The sequence below is a fragment of the Nothobranchius furzeri genome, chromosome 18, assembly GCF_043380555.1.
Source record: "Nothobranchius furzeri strain GRZ-AD chromosome 18, NfurGRZ-RIMD1, whole genome shotgun sequence".
NCBI classification, from domain to species: Eukaryota; Metazoa; Chordata; class Actinopteri; order Cyprinodontiformes; family Nothobranchiidae; genus Nothobranchius; species Nothobranchius furzeri.
The window spans coordinates 24,724,404-24,746,718 of NC_091758.1; the positions used below are offsets into that span (position 1 = coordinate 24,724,404).

General features: G+C 44.0%; 1 protein-coding gene across 1 annotated transcript; it reads left to right on the forward strand.

Moving 5' to 3' along the window:
• The first annotated feature begins 58 nt into the window (after positions 1 to 58).
• On the forward strand, positions 59 to 17,603 carry LOC107373780 (beta-1,4-galactosyltransferase galt-1). The gene is made up of 5 exons (XM_054741719.2): positions 59 to 242; positions 7,576 to 8,195; positions 16,162 to 16,492; positions 16,672 to 16,847; positions 17,083 to 17,603. The coding sequence occupies exons 2-5, from the start codon at positions 7,609 to 7,611 to the stop codon at positions 17,306 to 17,308; spliced, it is 1,320 nt and encodes a 439-aa protein (XP_054597694.2). The 5' UTR covers positions 59 to 242; positions 7,576 to 7,608; the 3' UTR covers positions 17,309 to 17,603.
• Positions 17,604 to 22,315: the final 4,712 nt, after the last annotated feature.

The window sequence follows — 22,315 nt, forward strand, 5'->3', positions numbered from 1 at the left end:
GCAGTAGCCGCGCAGGTTTGTTGTCCAGCATCATGTGTTACCATGGTGAATGGGAGGGGCTTCAGCCAAGCGAATTTGGGGAAGTTACCAAGCTTTTCCAGAGTGAATTTGTTGTTTGGTTTCTGGTTTCGTGGAGCAGTCCTCGGGTCGGGCGGGGTGAGCTTCAAGGGTTCGAACTTTAATTCAACTCATTTGCTGACCGCAACAAACTGAGGATCGCCTCATCTTTCATGCAGCTGAATGTAAGTTATATTTTATTACATACACGTTTAATCTCCATGGACCAAACCTTCATTTGTTTTTGGAAGTTTATTGCAGCTTTTTAATATTCTTAAACTATCGTTGAGCTGCTTATTGCTCCCTGTCGATCCATTTCAAACGCATTTTTAAACTTTTTTTTATTGAAAAGCTTATTAAATATTTTTTTTTATTTATTTTCCCCCTCCTGCCGAAATTCAAATCATCACCCTCACCAGCGTTTTCCTGAATGTTGAACAGAAGCAGCCTGATGGTCATATAATGTCCTTCAGACGGCACCAGCTGTGGCTGTTTACACATTTGCTGTCTTTTAGATGATAATGTCAAACACTTGCAGCCGCAGGGATCTTCCAACGACCTATTGTGAGCTTTGTGAAAAGAAATGTTTGAAATGGGCATGTGACAGGAGAAAATCTCAGTTATGCAGCAGGCTAGAAAAGAAGAAGCCAAGAGTAGTAAATTGCAAGTCAGCAGCTCCAATTATTCTATGGTCGGAGTCGACCCCCCCAACCGATCTGTGGAATTCAGATTAAATTAAAAAGTTATCTCTTAATTGTTCATTTTACCATACGTGTTATATAGTAGATCAGGGGTGTGATGCTGATGTGACACCAAAGTTTCCCCACTGAGGGACAATAAAAGGATTTTCTATTCTATTCTTCTATCAGTTGCCTTTCTGGTTCCTGTTTTAGAGTAAGTTTAATGTTTTTTTTTTTACACGCCAACAACAAAAACCAAAAATGAGCAATTATGTGAAAATATCTCGTCTATTAACTTTCATGCTTTGGAGCAGAAAAAGTGCATGAAAACAAAATAATCCGGGCAAATGAATTATCCACAAGACATTGCTGCAGGAGAAAATGTTGCTGCTGGTCGTTCATTACACCAGCCTTCTATGTGTCAGCACCCCTCCCGTTTGCCTGGGGGTGGGGGTAGGGGTGCTCGGGGGCCACAAAGAGGGGGCCTGCGGGCCACCCATTGAGGACCACTGTTCTAAAACGTTTAGACAAAGCAGCAATAAATGTAAATTTAATTCAACTAACTGTTTGGCTGTTTGTTTAAAAGTTGTTAATACTGTAAATGTTTTTGAATAAAGTATCACAGCAACCAGCATCTCTGCATGCATTGCGATCGATGACGCAATGCTCCCTGTCTCAATTGTGCAGTTATTTGCACACTTGTGTACTATGCACTCGAAGCCTTACAGTGCACTTTCTTCAAGTCCGCTGAGCGAGTATTGAGATTGGGCCACAGACAACAGTTGCTCACACAGCTATAGGGAGCCTAACCCCGGTTTCACACTGCAAGCAACAGCGGAACGGAACGGCAGCGAAGCTGTACCGCTTCAAATAGAATCTAATTATAGTCTATGGAATGTTTCAAACCAGCCCAGCTGCGGCAATTTTCAGGCGCGTCCCAGAAGCGGCATGCCGCGCTGCGCAAGATAGGATCGAGTTCTATTTTTTCCACGAGCTGCTTCTGGGACAGGTCAATTTCCGCAGTTCACATAGTGCGAGACAGGAAACCACACAGTTTCAGTGTAAAACCCCCGGTTATTTTCTAAATTAAATGCAACATTGCGATGTTATGTGTAACTTACGTCAGTACGTGTGACCTAACGGCTTTGTTTACCACCAGTTTCTTTCAAGAAGTACAACGGTGTGATTCCTCACGGAGGTTGTGATCTCTTGATGAGGAAGGTGTCGGAAGTCTCGAGGGATTTTAGAATCTTGCAAGTATAGGGAGGCGCAGCAAGGAAGCCGTGCCGCTGCCAAGACTCCCGGTGTGAAATAGACCGTTTTGAAGTTCATAAGTGAGCCGCTCCACTGCTGTTCCGTTCCACTGATGCTTGCAGTGTGAAACCAGGATAAGTCGCCTCCCCCCCTTTCCGGCCGGCTCATGGGTCCCTGGAAGAATGAAAAAGTTAATGCAAGTCAGCGGGGCAAAAAACGTTATTTTTTAATCCGCTTTGCCCTGGATCACACATATGGTGTACTGCAATTTAAATGAAAAGTAATGATGGGTGTTTTAACCATGCCTGTCACGTACTTTGAGATTTATCAGCTTTTAAAAGTTCGTAATTAGCATGACTACACACCAGAAATTGGCATGTTGCATATGTGGTCTCACCACATCATCTCTCTCCCCTAACGTAGCTGCTACTTACCAAATGACCAGATTCATGGTGGTTCTTTCCTCCTGTGGGAAGTTCACTGAATTTACAGCCATTTTCCCTCAGTTTTCTACGTGTTTGGTTCAATGACGTCACTTTCGTGAAGTGCATTTGTAGTCCTGGGGCCTCATTTATCAAGCTTTCTTACGCACAAAATGGGGTCGGAAAACTGCGTAAGCAATTTTCCACGCAAACTTTGGGATTTATGAAAGAAAGCTTAGCGGAAAAATGTGCGCAACTTTAAGTTGACTAAAGCCGGGCGTACACTGTGCGACCTTTTCACTTTTTTGAGCCGATTTTCCAGTCGTGCGAGAATCCACGACATCGGGGCGAGTTGTGCGCCGAGCGGTCGTGTAGTGTACAGGGGGTTACGAGAGGCGATTAACACCACGTGACCAGCTGCCGATCAGCAGTCGTGAGGTCGCACGGACTTCTGGCGTGTTTAATATTTCGCTCGTCCCTCGTGAGGGTATCGCACTGTTGAAGCGGCGCTGCGAGCAGCTGTGACCCAAAAAGTATCAGAACCGCTCACGGCGCATGCGCAATCCTGCATCAGCGCCGCTCGCTCGCTATTTCCCTAATAACACACGTTGTTCGTTTTTGTTTCTACACGTTTTTTTTACTCACAAAGATTGTCAAGAAAGCGTGTTTGTCGTGTTCATGTCAAATTAAACTGATCACAAAACACAGATTTACTTTCATTTCGTTTTACTCATCCAACCCCCATAAATCCCTGTGTGTCCTCCTGCAGCACTCCTGAAGGACAACAGGCAAGACAAGACAAAAAAGTCTGACGTATTGTGTAAAAACTGCTATTTTTAGCAAATTTTTAGGGCCGACGTGTTGCTACCAGACGTACAGTGTGAGCAGTCAGGTCGCATCCGAGAACTGGGTCGTGCAGTGTAAGCGCATGACTCGTGAGATCTGCTCTGCGAGGAAGTCGTACAGTTTGAGCTGAAGCTGAACGCTGCGAGTGAAAAAGTCGCGCAGTGTACGCCCGGCTTAAGGACCTGGTTTACGCACATGTTGGACATGGAGTGCATCTGCAGTGCTGCTGCTAAGGATAAAATTATGAAATCCAGCAGCATCATCACTTGTACTGCTTCGTTTTCACACAGAACAAGACCCCCCACACGCACAAACACGCACGTGCGCGCACACACACACACACACATGCGCGCGCACACACACAGCCTGAAGCACAGAATACGGAATGCAGAAAATCAGCAGGGGGACAGATTGAGACAGAATGTCATGCGTCTGTGACAGTGTGTGTCCTGTCACTGTGACCCAATTGTTCATGTGCCCTGGCTACTAGGACAAGGGAGATCTCCGTTTGGCTGACTGGAGTCTGGGGATTGAATCCCGATTGGACCATTTTTTTTTATATCTGCCACAGCTCTCTCTGAAGAACTCAGCATTGACGGCTTCAGCAACGCTGTGCCACTCCGTGGATTTTCTCTTATTTTTTTGTAAAAGCAATTCCTTTCATTTCTCCACCTCACCCACAAGTACCTGAATTTCTGCTTGTGAAATAGCATTTCCTTGATCTGCGGTCGTGATCGAAATGCTGCAACAGCCGGCTTATGTATATGCATGAGATCCACAAGGCACTTTGCATTGACTATTTATGGCAGTAGGTGGGAGTGGTGAGGGCGAGATGTGACTAAAAAGCAGCTGAGAACGTTTCTAGAATGTTTCTGCTTTATGAAGTGGAGATTGCGTGCATCTGTGCGTACTCCATGTTTGATAGATCACAAACCTACTTGGCATAAGGACTTTTTTTTTTTGCTGAGCTTAAGTAAGTAAGGATTCTATGCAATGTTTAATAAATGAGACCCCTGGACTTATTTTTACACAAAACCTAAAATGGCATTCCCCCGTTCGAAAACAAGTGCATTCTTTGTATCCAAATGTGTCTTTAACATTCACACACATCATATGTGAAATCCATGACACAAAACAAGTGGAATTAGAAAATAGCATTTTTAGCCCTGTTGATTTGCATTCACTTTTTCGTTCTTCCGGGGACCCAGGCGGAAGTAGATAATCGTGACTTAGGCAGCTGAACATGGAGAGAATCTGAGCAGCTAAGGCTGGAGTTGGGTCGGTGTGTCCAGGAGGACGGATAAAAACTGCAACAGTGGTTGAAAAATCTCAATTTCTGGGCTTCAAAGTCAGCAAATTGCTGAGTAAACTTGGCACTTAGAGGAGTATTTTCAGTTTGTTTGAGACTAAAGCCTGATTCATGCTTCTCCTACGGCTCCAACAGGGAGAGACGCACGCACGGACGGAGACATTTTGCCCTCATACTTCTCCGTCTCCTGGGGAGTGTTGCAAAGCAATTCCCCGCCAGGACAACAGAGGGCGTAGCGCTGTTCTGTGGTATTCTGTCATGTATCCGGTCCAAGATAGTGTGTTTATGATGTGTTTTTTGCATATAAGAGACTTTTTAACACAGACAAATTTGTCTTCTCCTCCACCTCTTCATGCGCTCGCCACCTCTAAACCCACGTTTCCTGTCTTTTCCGTCCACAAATAAAATGCCTGCTGCATATCTTTTCACTCCTCCAGTCACGGGGGAATGAAACGTTCATATTTTTAGAGGTTTTTCGCGAGGTATTCTTCAAGCGTTTCCGTGTCTGCCGTTAGTTATTCTTGGCTCTCTTTATGTTTTTGAGGGCGCGATGATGGCGGTGTAGATGACAGCGGTGCCCTGACCATTCACAAGCTTGCATTCTCCGTCTTGACAGACGGATGTTTAGAAAAGAGAGCTCGACTCCGTACGTCCTTGCAGGGCTCTTCAGCAGGCCCGCAAGGACGGATAATGGCGTTGCGTGTCTCCGCACTGACACAGACGCAGAAGCATGAATCAGGCTTAAGGAGGGTATCACTGCAGACACTGATTCTAGTAGCATAGATGCTAATGACTGTAAACAGAAAAAAGGGGTTGCTTCGACTGACACGCTCACGCCGCAAAGCAGTAGGTGATTTGTTGTCTGTGCAGCAAAATGGGCCACTAGGCCAGTTTTAATATATATTTGATATTTGATCCCGCAGGCCTAAAAAATTTGACCTCAGGCCAAATTTGTAGGGCCCGACCGATATGCCGGTCGATATTATCGGCCGATATTGGGGTCATTAACAGTATCAGCTATCGGCCAAAAAGACGGCCGATATGGCCGATATTGCGCTACCTATCCAGCAGATGGCGCCAGCTTTATGAACTCCTGTTGTGTGGCTCCACTCCTTTGAACTTTGAACACAAATTATTGTTTTGGAACTTTTTTTTTTATTTATTCTTATTTATGTTTCTTATGTACAATTATTTCCTGTCCAGGGTGAATAAGTTCACCAAGTTGACTTCCACAGAGTGTTACTTTGTTACAAAGCACAAGTATTACGTTTTATTTATTGCTGCATTTTTATTATTTTAATATTCTTATAGGGATCTTCTGTCCCTAAACTTGTGTGTTGTTAGATTCCCCAGATTTAGCTAAGTCAGAAAAAATATTTTGTAACCAGTTGTTTTAGCATAAAGCAATGGAAGGGAAGGCTTGCATTCACCTACATAAAAAAACACTCTATGTGAATTCACTTACGTTGTTTTATGCTAAACTAAGAAAACCAACTGCTGCCAGATCATATTGGGCTGGTTATAAAAGGCATTTTCTGACTTGTCTAACTGGGGAATCTTAACAAGACACAATTTTACTGAGTGGTGGAATATTCCTTTAAGTTAAAATGTATTTGTGGAAACCACTTTTTACAAGAAAAAACTTGAATGTTAGATTTATGCTGTGACTGAATTTGTGCGTTCTGTTGTTTTTGAGATCTGCCAAATAAATCTTATTTGCATTACTTGTAAACCCTAGTGAGTTATTGAGACAGTTCTTTGGTGTGTAATTGAGAAATAATTTTGCATCAAAAGGCAGAGAATGAAGCTTAAGAAAATTTTTATTTTATTTTTTTGTGAGGGAGATTTATCGGCCATTATATCGGCTACCGGCCTTTGTTAAAAGTTTTATGTCCGTATCGGTCCCAAAAAAAGCATATTGGTTGGGCCCTACAAATTTGGCCTGAGGGCCTGAGTTTGATACCTGTGCAGTAGATGAAAAGCAATAGTCATAAGTTAACAGAATACTAACTGAAGCTGTTTGTGCTCATGTTATTTCAGCTTTTAAGTCATGTTTGCACATTGTTCAACCTATGAAACTGAGAAGGCAGAAAGCTCCAAAGCAAACAGTGACTCCGCCCCTAGCTAAGCAGTGGCCAGAGTCACGATGCTGGCCTGACTCAGCTTTGCCAGTTACCTCAAGGAGCAAGGACAAAAAATTGGAGAGAAAGTAGAGGGAAAATATCAAACCGTGCCCCTGAGAACTGTGGTCAGACTGAGGCCTAGTCCACACGTAGCCGTTTTTTTTTAAAAAACGAATATCCGCCCCTCCAAAAACTTGCATCCACACCACCTCGTTTTAAAAAAAAAACTCTGTCCACACGTACCCAGATAAATACGTTGTTAAGGACATGCCAGACCTGTAGGCGGCAGTACTTCCCCCGTTCTTGACCTCGTCCTTTGTCTGTGGTCTTCCGCAAGGAACAGTAATTCCGCTTGCAAAAACAAACAAGCAAAAAGCGCTTGGACAATTGATAAAGCGAGCGCAGCTCTGAGGGCATCCATGCTGTCGGCTAGTGTAAACACAGGTCGCACACGTGATGTCAGCATTTTTTTGTCGCGGAAAGTGACGTTGCGGACCTTAAAACTCCGGTTTTGTCTGTCCACACGCAGACACTTCCACAGACTTTCATGGGCAAGACACTTAGCCCTTATTGCCTGCTGGTGGTGGTCGGAGGGACCGGTGGCGCCTCGCCTTTGTCAGTGTGCCCCAGGGCAGCTGTGGCTACATAGTAGCTCATCCCCACCAGTGTGTGAATGGTTGAATGACTGATTGTGTTGTAAAGTGCCTTGGGGGGGTCCAGGACTCTAGAAGGTGCTATATCAAATACAGGCCATTTGCCTTTTACCTTGGTCACATTGTGAAGGAGGAACCTGCACAACCCAGGATGCAGTATTGTTCAGGTTTAGTGTCACTGGATGAATTTTCTAATGTGTTTTATTTGTCTTTGGTTTTGTTTTGCTTCAGGTTGGGATTCTATTTCTTCTCAGCCCAAACTAAATGGCAAACTACATCAAAGGAACTCTTCTCATCATCATCATCTCTATGTGTGTTTTAGTACTTTTTAATTTTAGATCACGCAGCACAAATAGGTTCATCCCTACACCACGTAGGCCCCAGCCTAATTGCACATCATTAGTCACTGAGCAGGCAATCACTCCTCTTAAAAACACCAAGCACCTACTAGTCTCAGCCTTCATGGACCACAGACTGAATGGTTTTGATATACGGATCATTGGCATGTTTCATAGAAACTCCATCCAGCCACTTCACTGCCTTTACTGCTGTTCCGGCCATTTAAGTGGAACTACTTCTGCAAATACTTTACAACATACGGACCACTTTGGTTTCCCCTTTGGTGCTACAGATGTCATGTGTCAGACACCTGAAAACTGTGAAGCTTCACATGTTACCCTTTTGACTCAGCCCACTACAGTGGATGTGTCTGATCTCAGCTGGATTCCTATAAAAAACAAGAAAACCAGTGCAAAGGAGGACAAAATGCTTAATTTCACTGTCTGCATTTCCAACCTGTTTGGAGACTACAACAACGTGCTTCAGTTTGCACAGACTCTGGAGATGTACAGGTCAGTAAAGTTATACATTTAACTAAAGCATTAAAGTACCAATGCTAATGTGTAAGTGGCTATAGAACAATTAAGTATGTGTTGTGAACACCTGTGTGCACACATAATTGTGTGTATAGGTGGTTGTGTGTGGTTTCTCCCTGAAATTATTTCCAACTGGTTGTGGAAGACCCGAAGCACACCTCTCTCAGGCCCTGATAGGCCACAGGGAACGCCTAGACCAAGGACACGCAGGTCCTCCCCAGAAAACGGAGACCCCTGTGGGGTAATCATAGGAAGGACCACTATCCTTATCCAACAAGAGCTGCAGGATAGGTGCCCAGCAGTTACAGTACATAAACCCCAGATGGCTAAAGCAATTATCCCACAAACCCGTCTGGAGCCAGTTATCCCTGGGCAGACCGGTGTCGCTTACGTATCTGCTTGGGCTGCCAGATCGGCTTGAGGTCCTGCGCCTGCTGATGACGTCACATTACGGCAAATCCACTCGGCTTACACACTTAAGTTTTGGAAAGACATCAGCAGTTTTGTTAATTAATTCTCGTTTGTTACCACCTAAATGTTTTCTTTATAATTGTAGTTTGTTAATAAAACACCATATTGTAACGTCCAGCAATGGTCAGTTTAGGTACAGTCTGACCTTTCAACATCTATTCAACAGCTGGTCAGAAAGGAGACACAACATTGCATGTGTTCCCTTTAAATGAGCCTGCCTTTATACCAGCTCACAGACTCAGCAAATCTGAAAGATAAACAATAACTTTCTCATTCAATAGAACTGATAAACTATTTTTCAAAAGTTTCAGATTACTCTATAAACTGGTTAAAATCCACAGTTCTACCAATTAATTTATCTTTTTTTTTCAATTTAATTAATACACAACTGGAGTCAGGGAATATCACATACCTGGGAATTAATGTATCTCCCAAGTTAGCAGATCTAACCAAACTAAACTACATCCCACTTTTAAAGAAAGCGGAAGATGATCTTGCAAGATGGAAATCCTTACCAATATCACTCATGGGGAGAGTTGCTACAATTAAAATGATGGTCTTACCCAGAATAAATTACTTATTTTCAATTATCCCAAACAAACCACCAGCTGACTGGTTTAAATCTCTGGACTCCTCAATTACCAAATTCCTTTGGCAGGATAAACCTCCACGAATTAGCTTAAAACACTTCAGAAAACCAAAGACAGAGGAGGACTGGATCTACCCAACTTTTATTATTATTTCTTAGCCAACAGGCTGCAATATATACCAAGATGGTTGCAAGATAACCCACTAGATGAGTCCTGGTTAGATATAGAACAGACACTTTGCAATACGATAGAGCTTTCAGACTTACCATTTATTAGCTCAAGCATAAGAAAACATGAAGGCTTCAAAAGTATTAGTATCAGCACCTCTCTGACAGCATGGTGGGAGTATCTTAAAATGACAGAGTCTTCACTAGTAGCATGCAGACGCACACCTATCTGGAACAATCCTGACATTTTGCAAAATAACCAAATGATGAACCTTCCGGACCGGAAAAATAAAGGAATCCTATACCTGGAACACATATATGAAGGATTGGACTTCATCCCATTTAATAGAATAGTCTCCCAATTTGGAATGGATAAGAATAGCTTTTTAGAATATCACCAAATTAAATCTGTAGTAAAACAAAAATTTAAGCTCAATAAAATAGAATTACAAACACCACCAAGGGTATTAGACTTCTATCATCTCAAAACCCCCAAACTACTGTCTAAAGTATATAAGACACTGTCCAAAATAGACGATAGAATAGTATTCCCTATTGAAAAATGGGAGGTGGATCTATCAGTCAGCTTTGACCAGAACTTCTGGTCCCAAACTTGTTTAAAAACTTTTAAAATGATCAGACACTCCAATTTACAAGTAATTCAGTACAAAATTCTACACAGAGTACACTATACAGGTCATCGGATGTTCAAGATGGGGTTTGTGTCATCTGACACCTGTACACACTGCACAAACAACATTCCTGACAATTACATTCATGCACTGTGGTCCTGTCCACCTGTCCAGGAATTTTGGGGTAGAGTGTGTGAAGACCTGTCAAAGTCTCTGAAATGTCATATCCCAACCACCCCCTCTCTTTGTCTACTGGGAAACCTGGACGATGTCCCGATGGAAACCTGTGGTTCACGTGGTTCTGACTGCCGTATGCATCGCAAAGAAAACTATCCTCTTGAATTGGAAAAATAGAGAAACTCTCTGCATTAACCAGTATAGAAATCTTTTGTTAGATCATATTGCACTTGATATAGCCTCTGCTTCCACTTCAGATGAATCTCTCTGAGCTCCTTTGATCGGTTCCATTACATAGCGAGGGTGGGGGGCCGTTGATGTTGTCCTGCGGGATGGTGTGTGTGTGTGTGTGTGGGGGGGGGGGGTCTGAGTTTGGAGTATCCGGATGTTCCCTGGAGGTGGGTTCACTGGGGGTGTCTGAGACTGGGGGGCCGTTGCCCCCTCTGGAGGTGCTTGGGTTGCCTCGGGGGGTGGACTACTGGCGGTTGTGAGTGGGGCCCCTTGGGGGTCTTGGCGGCGGCCATGGGTCACTGCCTGGCAGCTGCAATGCCCCTGGGCGGGTCTGGGTGGGGGCCTGGGGGCTCGGGGCTTGGGGGTGGCTGGCCCCGTGTGGGGATCTGGGCGGGGCCTTGGGGGTCGGGTCCTGACATGTATGCTGCCGGGAAGAAGGCAGGAACATGCAGCAGTGCCTGGCCCAGGTTCAGGGGCCTCAGGTAGACCTTGGCTCCTCTGCCGTTCCATCACAGGGGAGGGGGAGGTCCAGGAGGGGGAGGACCCAACCTTACCTGGATGTCCGATGTCTTATATATTCTGGAAGTTGTGCAAATGCAGGGATGGGCATAGATATTCTGCTGGGGTGGGGCTGGGTTGGTGCCCTCGGACTCCGTATGGCTCTGTAATGCTGCTGCTTTGGGCCCTGGCAGGATGGGCTGGGGTCTCCATGCCCTGGGTGGCAGTTTGACAACGGAGGTGCCTATTGGGGCCAGTAGGGGAGCTGGCTCCCTGGAGGGCTAAGCCCAACCAGCCATTCCTCCCCATCCCAGCATATTTCTCTCCTCCTGCTCCCTCACATCATCACACAAACATACACATAGGACCTTGGGGGGTGGGCAAGTCAGGGAGTGTGGGTATGGACCCCATTTCCGCATTCCTGTGGCAACCTGCCCCCCAATTTTATTTGCACCTTATACACTTCCACTGGCGACATTCCACACAAACACACACTTAGGGCCTTGGGAGTGAGCACATTCAACAGCATTTGGTAGGGGGATATCTCAGCCTCCTCCTGGGTGCCGGTGCCCACTTCCAATTTTAAACCGCACTTAGACACTGATGGCTGAGGGTGTAAGTGGGGTGGTGCGGTGGCATCAGCTGGCGTAGGCCGGATGATGCCCGCACTGCCCACTCACCACAGCCATGGAATACACCTCATGATCACACAACACTATATTGGAGCAGGCGGAGGGAGACTAGGGGTCTTAGCCACCTCTGTTGTTGCTTGGCTTCCTGGGGCTGGAGGCTAGGAGGGAGATCTGGCCGTCTGGTTGGGGTCTGGGGTGGTAGGTTGCTGTGCTTAGTGTTGGGCGGGGGAGCCTACTCATCAGCACCCCAGCAGAAAGGGTCAAACTGTGGTTACCGGTGATGGTTGTACCCAATGTGCAGCAGTACCGGGACCAGAGTGAATAGGGTGTGTATGGGGAGCATGAGTGGGTGTCCGGCGTGCATTTTTGTAGGTCTTGGGTTGTATGTGCATGTGTGAGTATGAGGGAGGGAGTGTGTGACTGTGTTTGTGTATGACTGTATATGTCAGGTGGGGCCTTTGACTCCTCCCCTCTCCTGGAACTTCTCTTGATGATATAGATCTCCGTCCCCCTTCCCCCTGCCACACCTGGTGTGAGGGGTTGTGCCTTGGTCTGCCTGAGTGTTCGTGGCAACCGGGTCTGGGGGTTTAAGATTTTGGCATCTGCCTGATAGATCCCGGTGGCTGCCTGGTGGGGTCTGGGTCCCTGGGCTCTGCTGGGTCCCGGCGGGGGTGGTCGCCCCTGGGTCCCGGGTCGCTGGGTCCCGGGCTCGGCCGGCTAGGGGGTGGGAGGCTGCGGGTGGGCCTTAGGGCTTGCCGCTGATGTCTCCCGGGACTCTGCCGGCTGCTGGTTGTGGCCCCCCGGGGCGATCCTCTGTGCCTCTCGAGGGGGGCGGGGGCCTTTCTGGTTGCAGTCTCCTTGGGGTTCCTGTGTTCTGGGGCAGCGCCTGGATCTCTGGGACTTGGAGCTCCCCCCGTCTCCTGCGCATCTTTGGGGGGGCGGATCTGTGGTCCCTCACACTCTCTGTTGGACGCTCCTATAGAGAAACCTTAAATAAACAAGCGCGTGTACACACACAGGCGCTCACATGGTGCTCTCAAAAGTATGGGCTTGGACATGTTAAACACAGGTCTTAAGACTATGGTGGGCACTTAATGCATTGTGATTTATTATCGTGATTCTTCAGTTAAGCAATATTGATTATATATTTTTTCATCAAGTTGACGCAGTGATAGCTAGATCTTGTTGTATTGTTGTTGTGTCCCTTTTTTTGTCCTTTTGCTTTTTTTTGTGTCTTTTTCTGCAGGTCTAGAAGCAGACTCTTGTTCTTTGTTTATTTTTGTGGAACCCCCCCCCCCCCCACCCCCCCCCCACCCCCGCCCTCCTCTCTCCCCACCTTTTCTTTTCCCTTCTCTTTCACCTCTGTCTCCGTGTCTGGTCAGAATTACAAAGCATTCAACAGCAATAACAATAAAGTTTTAAGTATCAGGCGTGACATTAAAAGCAGACACTTTGATGCTCCACCTGAGAGTAAATCTGTAAGGCTTGTCACCAGCATTCAGGCATCAATTCTGCTTGCTTCACAGCCAGACAGGACACGGTAAAAAATAAATAAATAAATAAATAAAAATAAATAAATAAAAAATTCTGGTAAGCCAGGTAGCCTCCAATGCCGATCAGCTGGAAACCCGACACGAACACCACGAATATCCACACATCTTCAGAGTCCTCCACAGACAGCTGAGATAGACACATCAAGTTCCACTGTTTCCAGGAGTCCATGATGTATCCAACTGGGTCTGTCGCGGAGGGGCATCCGGGAGCCCCTTCTCCCGTTCTCATCGTTGAAAAAATTTTATCAGTCGCGTTGAGTGACCAACTGACAAGATCCATTTTAGTGAATTTCAGTTTCCAGTTTCCAGAAAAAATGCAGAAGCAGCCGTGCACCCAGCACACACACACACAGACAGACAAAGGCCTTGATAAGATATGGAGGAGAGGAGAAGAAAAGCGTCTGCACCTTCCAAGAGCCGGAAGAAGAATGTCATGTTTTAAATAGACATGTTTTAAATTGTTTGTAAAATAAATTCTTACTTTTATAAACCTGACTCTTACTTGAAATAACACGGTGTGGTTGATCACTGAAAAAGCAAAGAACCTAGATCTTCTGAATTAAATCCTAGAATCTTCTGAATAATTACAATAAAGACCTTGCAGGTTAATATTTTATATTTACATAGAATATTACATCTTCCTGGTCATAACAAATAAAAATCATTGATTTGCCTCTGCTACAATATTTGATTTGTAAAGAATGTGAAACTACATACACTCACCTAAAGTATTATTAGGAACACCTGTTCAACTTCTCCTTAATGCAATTATAATCAACTAATCACATGGCAGTTGCTTCGATGCATTTAGTGGTGTGGTCCTGGTCAAGACAATCTCCTGAACTCAAAACTGAATGTTGGAATGAGAAAGAAAGGTGATTTAAGCAATTTTGAGGTCTGAGTATTTCACAATCTGCTCAGTTACTGGGATTTTCACGCACAACCATTTCTAGGGTTTACAAAGAATGATGGTAAAAGGGAAAAAAACATCCAGTATGCAGCAGTCCTGTGAGTGAAAATGCCTTGTTGATGCTAGAGGTCAGAGGAGAATGGGCCGACTGATTCAAGCTGATAGAAGAGAAAATTTGACTGAAATAACCACTTGTTACAACCGAGGAATGCAACAAAGCATTTGTGAAGCCACAACACGCAGAACCTTGAGGTGGATGGGATACAACAGCAGAAGACCCCACCGGGTGCCACTCATCTCCACTACAAAAAGGAAAAAGAGGCTGCAATTTGCATGAGCTCAAATTGGACAATTGAAGTCTGGAAACATGTTGCTTGGTCTGATGAGTCTCGATTTCTGTTGAGACATTCAAATGCTAGAGTCAGAATTTGGCTTAAACAGAATGAGAACATCAATCAATTAAAGCTTTATTTATAAAGCGCCTTCCGCAACAGGAAGCCCAAGGCGCTGAACATGGTACAGTAGAAGTACAAATATAGTGAATAAATAAAAAATAAAAGCAATTCAGAAATAAAAGCAATTCAAATTACAAAATACAAATTACAAAAAAATGGTGAAACATTCTAGAACAGGACAGATGGGTAAAACAAGGGATAAAATGAACCAATGAAAACTGTGAAAGAAATTCAAAGTAAAAGAGGGCCGAATCAAACATGTTCAGGAAACGCCAAGCGGAGAAGGTGTGTTTTTAGGTGACTCTTAAAGGCTGGCAGAGATGGGGACAGCCTAAACTGAGGGTGGCAACTTGGACATGGCAACATGGATCCATCATGCCTTGTTACCCCTGTGCAGGCTGGTGGTGGTGTAATGTGTGGGGGATGTTTTCTTGGCACCCTTTATGTCCCTTAGTGCCAATTGGGCATTGTTTAAATGCCACGGGCTACCTGAGCCATTGTTTCTGACCATGTCCATCCCTTCATGATCACCATGTACTTGGGCTGGGCGATATGGCCTAAAATCAATATCACGAAATATTGAGGATTTCACCTTGATAACGATAAATGGACGATAAATACAGGTGTGTGCAGAAACAAAAGTGATCCACTAGATGGGGCTGTCACGTGTATTACATTGAGTTATATTTTTAAGTGACCCAGGGTGGTACAGCTTCTTAAAGGGACATGAACGTTGCCAACCTACTCACATATTTTCATTTTTTTATTATTAAATGTATTGACATGGGAAAAATTATCACAATAAAAGTCAGAAAAGCTCAGCAACATCTTAATTTTCATGAATGTGGGTATGGATACCATTTCCGCAGTCCTGTGGCAGCCTGCCCCCCAATTTTACTTGCATATTAAACACATCCAGCAACATTCCACGCAAACACACGTTTAGGTCCTTAGGAGTGAGCAAACACACGGCATTCGGCAGGGGATCATTCAGCCTCACCCCGAGTGCCAGTGTCCACTTCCAATTTTAAACCACTTGGACACAGAGGGTTGTGGGGAAGGGAGTGGAACTGTGTGTAGGCCAGACGACGCCTGCCCCCCCCCCCCCCCCCCCCCCCCGTCTCTTCCTTTCTCTTTCACCTCTGTCTCCGTGTCTGGTTGGAATTATAAAGCATCCAAAAAACAATAACAATAAAGTTTTAAGTAAATGCAGAAGCTTTTATGCTCCAGCTGAGAGTAAATTTACAAGGCCAGCATTCAGAAGTTAATTCTGTTTGCTTTACAGCCAGACAGGACACGGGGGTGGGTGGGGGGTGATTCCTCAAGCAAACAATAGAAAGCATCCTGCATACTGGCTCATTGCATCATATCCTAGTTTGGCAGCTGCTCAGCTGAGAATAAAGAGTAGCGAGAGCTGCAGAGAAGCTCAATGACACCACTCCCAAAGATATCTGCAGCGATTAATGTGTTAATGAGGCCACAAACATTTTTTAGGACACTTCATACCTAACACTCTTTGGGGTTTGGGTTGCACACCTGCTCTCTGGCTAAAAGCTACAGAGTATCCAGAGCAGCTTTAATTCTAATATATTGAGTAATCAAGACTTATGTGTGTTTTTGACCCAGGTTACTTGGAGTTAACAGAGTGGTGATCTATAACACCAGCTGTGGCCCAGACCTTGACCGTCTTCTGCAGAGTTACGCCCAGGAGGGGTTTCTGGAAGTAGTTCCTTGGCCCATCGACAAGCACATGAATCCGTCTCGTGGCTGGCATTTCCCAGAACATGGAGGTGATATCCACTACTTTGGCCAGCTAACCACACTGAACGAGTGCATTTACAGATCCATGGAGCGTTCACGCTACGTCCTGTTGAATGACATTGATGAGATTGTCATGCCATATAAACACGACAACCTGATGTCTCTGATGGACACGCTGCAACCACAGCATCCAGATGTAGGTAGTTGTCGGTGTGTAAAGGAGAGGGTTGCCACATACATTTTATGACCGGGGCAGCTCTGGCCCAGTGGGAACAGCAGTCACCTGTTGATTAAACAATTGGTTCAGTCCCGTTTTCCACACCACATGTATATGCATCCTTGGGTAAGACCCTGAATCCTATGTCTGTTTTGTAGGTTGGTGTTTTTCAGATTGAAAATCACATCTTTCCCAAAAATCACTATGAGCCAAGTGGAAAGTTTCATCTGCCTCAGTGGAGAGGAGTACCAGGAATTAATATTCTGGAGCACATTTACAGAGAAGACCCTGCAAGAAACATATACCATCCATACAAGATGATAGTTCAACCAAGGTAACCCAAGAAACACATTCCAATCACTTACTTATTGACTAATATGTTGCATCATACTTAATATCACTACTTCACTTATGTGCCACAAGCAAATTTTTAAATGGTAATTTTAAGTATTTTTTAAAATTAAGTTTTAGTAGTTAGAACTCTGTAGCAGACATGTATACTTTATGTGCAGTAAAACATTTACCTATATGGATTTCTCTAAACTTACTTCTGTGTGTCTGCATCACAGGATGGTGGAGCAGACTTCTGTCCATGAAGTTCTCAAGTATTTTGGACAAACCTACAGAGTCCCGTTAGAGGTGTGTCGTCTGATTCATGTTCGTGTGGCTCTGCGTGGATCATTGACTCTCGAGCAGCTCAATGTGGACAAACGACTGTGGGACTTCCAGGAGAAACTTATTTCTAATGTGGACAAGGTTCTGGGCAAGTTGGGGTTTTTGATGTCTGAGAATTGAAGCTGATGGACAAGAACTGGTGATGTTATAAGTTAAAGCTATTGATTGCCACAGACAAAAGAGGCTTTTGAATGTCTATTCTTGGTAATCACTGAGTGGGACATGACCATGTAACGCTGTACTTTCTAGGTCTGCAGCTGTGTACTAATGTGGAATTCAAAGAGGGGGAGGTGGGGTTTGAAACCCAGCTCCATGGACTCCTATACTACTTCTATTCCCTCTGGAATAACTATGATGAGGAGACCATGTATTATAGACTACAAATTAAACTAAAGCAAACTTTGAAACCATATAACTGTTTGTATTTTTATATTGTGGTGTTTCACAAACTAAAACGCAGCTCCATGTACTCCTATTCCTCTCCTTTCCCCTCTGGAAAAATTGTGTGATGGGTGGGTTCTGAATCAGAGACTGCAAATTAAACCAAAGCATACATCTTTGCTGTGAACAAAATTTACCCTGTATCTTCAAGCCTTTTGCTGTTCTTTTTCAAACTGTTGATTTTTCCTACTTGGAAGTTGGAATTTCCTAGGAGAAAGCAAACACACCGTTAGCTGATAGCAATGTTAACGCAAGCTAATATGTCATGCTAACGCTATCTTAAACAGTTTATTTTGCTGTTGGAGCTGATTAAGATGATGATGCCTCACATTTAGATCGTTGTGCCTGGTTTCATCATCACCCAGTCACCCATTGCATTTAGTGAAGTGAAGCCAAACTTTAGAGGGCGTTCGCTTGCTTTCTTCTAGTCAGAATTTCTGAGTTCCGAGGAGAAAGCGAACGCATCATTAGCTGAACAGAAGCTAATATATCAAGCTAACGTTATCTTAAAAATACCTACCAGAGCAGATTGAGATGATGATGCCAGATCGTTGTCGCTGATTTCATCATCACCCAGTTACCAACCCCATTTAGTGAAGTGAACCCAAACTTAAGAGTGCTTCCTCTCTGCCATGCTGCTTGCTCTGTTTACAGCTCGCCCAAAGTGACTGACGACATTACACTCTTGCGCCGGCACTGTTTTCTATCTTGGCAAATCACTGTCTCGCAAGTTCTCGATATGAAGGATGGGTACCAAAACAAGGCACTGTTTCACATGACGTGAATTGGTACTCAGTTGGTACAATGGAATTCGGTTGGTGTCTTAAAAAAGTATCAAATTTGGTACCCATCCCTTGTGTGATGCGCCCATTACACTGGAACATGGTATATCTGGACTCATCGGACCAATTTTTAATAATGCTCTAGACAGTTCATAACCAAATTTTTGTAATTTTTGCAATCTCCTTAGATATTTTCCCTGCTTGATGCATGCCAACGATTTGACCCTTCTCAAACAGACTAACATTTTTTCCACGACCACGAGATGTGTTTTGTTCCATTCTTTTGCATCCAAGGGTGTCATTTTTATTCTCCCTCTGGATTGCCCTGTATCTGTGGGGTGCTCCAGTCTGAGGACCCAAAATGGGTTTGTTTTTGCCGGGTGCTGGTGCCCTGACTACCTCTAGCTGGCCCCCCTTCTTACCTGGGCTCAGGTCCATTCCTTTGGGCTGTCCTATATTGGCCATCAGTTGAAGGGGTGTGCATGGTCCCAGACTCTGACGGTGGTAGGACCTGGGCTGCTGCCAACAGCTTTTCCCTGGTCACATGCACAAGATTTAAAAATGGGTCATGAAAAACGATTCACATAAACACAGCTTAGATTGTCACACATATTCACTTGCCACTTTATCGGGTACACCTTGCTAGTACTGGGTTGGACCCCCTTTTGCCTTCAGAACTGCCTTAATCCTTAGTGGCATATATTCAATAAGGCACTGCAAACATTCTCAGAGATTTTGGTTCATATTGACATGATAGCATCACGCATGTGCTGCAGATTTGTCAGCTGCATGTCCATTATGTGATTCTCCTGTTCCACCACATCCCAAAGGTGCTCTGATGGATTGAGATCTGGAGACTGTGGAGGCCATTTGAGTACAGTGAACTTATTGTCATGTTCTAGAAACCAGTCTGAGATGATTAGAGCTTTATGACATGGTGCATTATCTTGCTGGAAGTAGCTAACAGAAGATGGGAACATTGTGGTCATAAAGGAATGGACATGGTTAGCAACAATACTCAGTTAGGCTGTGGCGTTACAAAGATGATCAGTTATTACTAAGAGGCCCAAAGTGAGAAAATGCCCCCCACACCATTACACCTCCACCACCAGCCTGTATCGTTGATACAAGGCAGAATGACGCAGAAGAAATGAAGAATCATCAGACCAGGCAACATTTTTTCAATCTTCTATTGTTTTCAATCTTCTATTGTCCAGTCTTGGTGAGCCTGTGTGAATTGTAGCCTTAGTTTCTGTTCTTAGCTGACAGGAGTGGCACGCGGTGTGGTCTGCTGCTGCAGTCTTTCTGCCTCAAGGTTCGACATGTGCATTCAGAAATGCTCTTCTGCATACCTTGGTTGTAACGAGTAGTATTTGAGTTGCCTTTCAGCTCCAACCAGTCTGTGCATTCTCCTCTGACCTCTGGCATCAACAAGGCATTTTTGCCCAGAACTGCTGCTCACTGGATGTTTTCCCTTTTTCGGACCATTCTTTGTATACCCTAGAGATGGTTGTGTGAGGTAATCCCAGAATACCTGCAGTTTCTGAAATACTCAGACCATCTCGCTTGGCACCAACAGCCACGCCACATTCAAAGTCACTTAAATCAGCTTTCTTTCCCATTTTGAAGCTCGGTTTGAACTGCGGTGGATCATCTTGACCATGTCAACATGTCTAAATGCATCGAGTTGCCACCATGTGATTGGCTGATTTGTAATTTGCGTTAACGAGCAGTTAAACAGATGTACCCAATAAAGTGGCCAATGAGTGCATATAAACTCATAGGTAATGTACTGATGCTTTCGTTTATAAAAATGTGTACGATCCACATTAACCCAAGTAAGTGCCTTAATGAATTAGGAGATAAAAGTGTGATTCTGTTTGACATGTTGAACCTAATGTGGCCTGCTTTGAAATGCAGGTGAGGCATAGTGGAGTCACTAAAATGAATAGAAGTCAATGGAGGTCCACACAAGCATATAAGCGTACGTGTGTGTGTGTGTGTGCGTGTGTGTGTGTGTGTGTGTGTGTGTGTGTGTGTGTGTGTGTGTGTGTGTGTGTGTGTGTGTGCGTGCAAGCAAGCCTTACCAGGAAGTTGAACAATTCTCTTGAAAGCAGTCTTTTGTCCTTTTATCAGATGAGGAAACCTGTTTTAGAAACATGGTTGTCCAATTTCTGTTGAGTTTTTATGCCGATAAAACAAATGTGTGCCTTTGTTGGCACAAGATCATTTCCCCATAGGGAAATAAACCCAATAAGGATTCCTTCTTTATTTGAGAATCCCATTTACTTGAAATTGGATTTACAAATATGTAGAAGTAGCTGCTGCAGGACGTAACCACACATTTTATAAAACGTGTGCTTCTATTGTAAAAAGTCAATTTAGAAAACCAAGCTTGGCCAACGTTATTAATAAAACACCTAAAAAGTCTGATAATGACCAAACTGCTTAACACAAAGGCACAGATATACATTCAAGAAAAATAAACAAGAAAAGAAAGCAAAATAAAATATAACAAGCTAAAAAATAACAGTAAAACATGTAAAAAAAATACCACAACAATCACAGCCAAAGAAAAGAGGTTTTGTTATTAATGGAGTTTCCTGCAAAAAGACAACAGTTCCCAGCAAGAAAAAGTAGCTAGAATGTGGGAGTAGCATCAACAAAGACATTATCACCTCCGAGCTTGTGTTTTGACAGGTCTTGGAGCACCTGTTGAGGTGATCTGAGTAACCAAAAATGTTGTGTGAAGCCAAGATCTCAGTGGGCATTCTGAACATACAGAGCAAACCACCAATATGATATTAAAACTAAAGGATCCTCCTCTACCCATTGTGATCTACAGATCCTTGACACACAGTAACATGACTGTCTGAACTGTTGATGGGAGAGAAAACTGAATGACTGTGCTGACCAAAAACCTGCAACCAAAGTTGCCAGACCATGCCATCCCACCATTAGCTTTATGTTCAGACAAGCATGCAGAAAACTGACAGTTTTTTCTAGAATAGTTTCAGCTTCTGAGTTCAGCCATTGGTCATTATCAACTCAAAATATGTGTTTCCACAACTTGTAATTGTTTCACGCTGGTAGAATAACACATTCTGTTTCATCAGTCAGCAATCCCACCATGATAATAACTCATAAAAGTCTGATCACTATACAAAGATAAATAAACTGGAATTTTAGTGCTTCGTCTCTGTACTGTTTTTACTTCCTCTAGTGACTAAAGTAACGGGTGTGTTTCACAAACGGAAGGTTGATGATTGCAAGTCGCTGTGGTTTAACTGGTGGATGAACAGAGGGAAGCTGTGCCTTAAACCTGTTTCACACTGAGTGTAAATGTGTCTGCTGCTGCTGCCTCTTGGCCAGACCGTTGTTGTAACTGAGAATGAGTTCTCAATCGACTCATCTGGTCAAATAGAGGTTAAATAAATAAAGTAAAACAGATGCAGTCCGATTTGCCTGTAGCTTACAAGTTTACATTATTTCGGCCATTTGTTTCTGCAATTTTGCTCTTTCAGTCACTACCAAAGCTCATGACCATAGACGAGGTTCTGTATTCTGGTACTTATTCCTAAAGGTCTTTTTCGGTCACTTCGAATATGAAAGAACCTCTTGCAAAAAAGCTAAGATTTAGGTGGCCTCGCTTTGCCAAACCTCTTGTCTGTTAATGTCTCTCACTCAGGACATTTATGAACCACGTAGGACAGTGTCCTCACGGGCTTCAGATTTGGAACTGTTTACCAGTGGGTATTGTAGTGATCTCTGATGTGTACATATTAAATTAGATTATTAATGACTAATTATTATTAAATTATACAGTCCCTCTGCTTAGAAAATGAACCAACAGAATTTATCAGGAACTTATAGAGATCCTCATATAAATATTATTAATTATTAT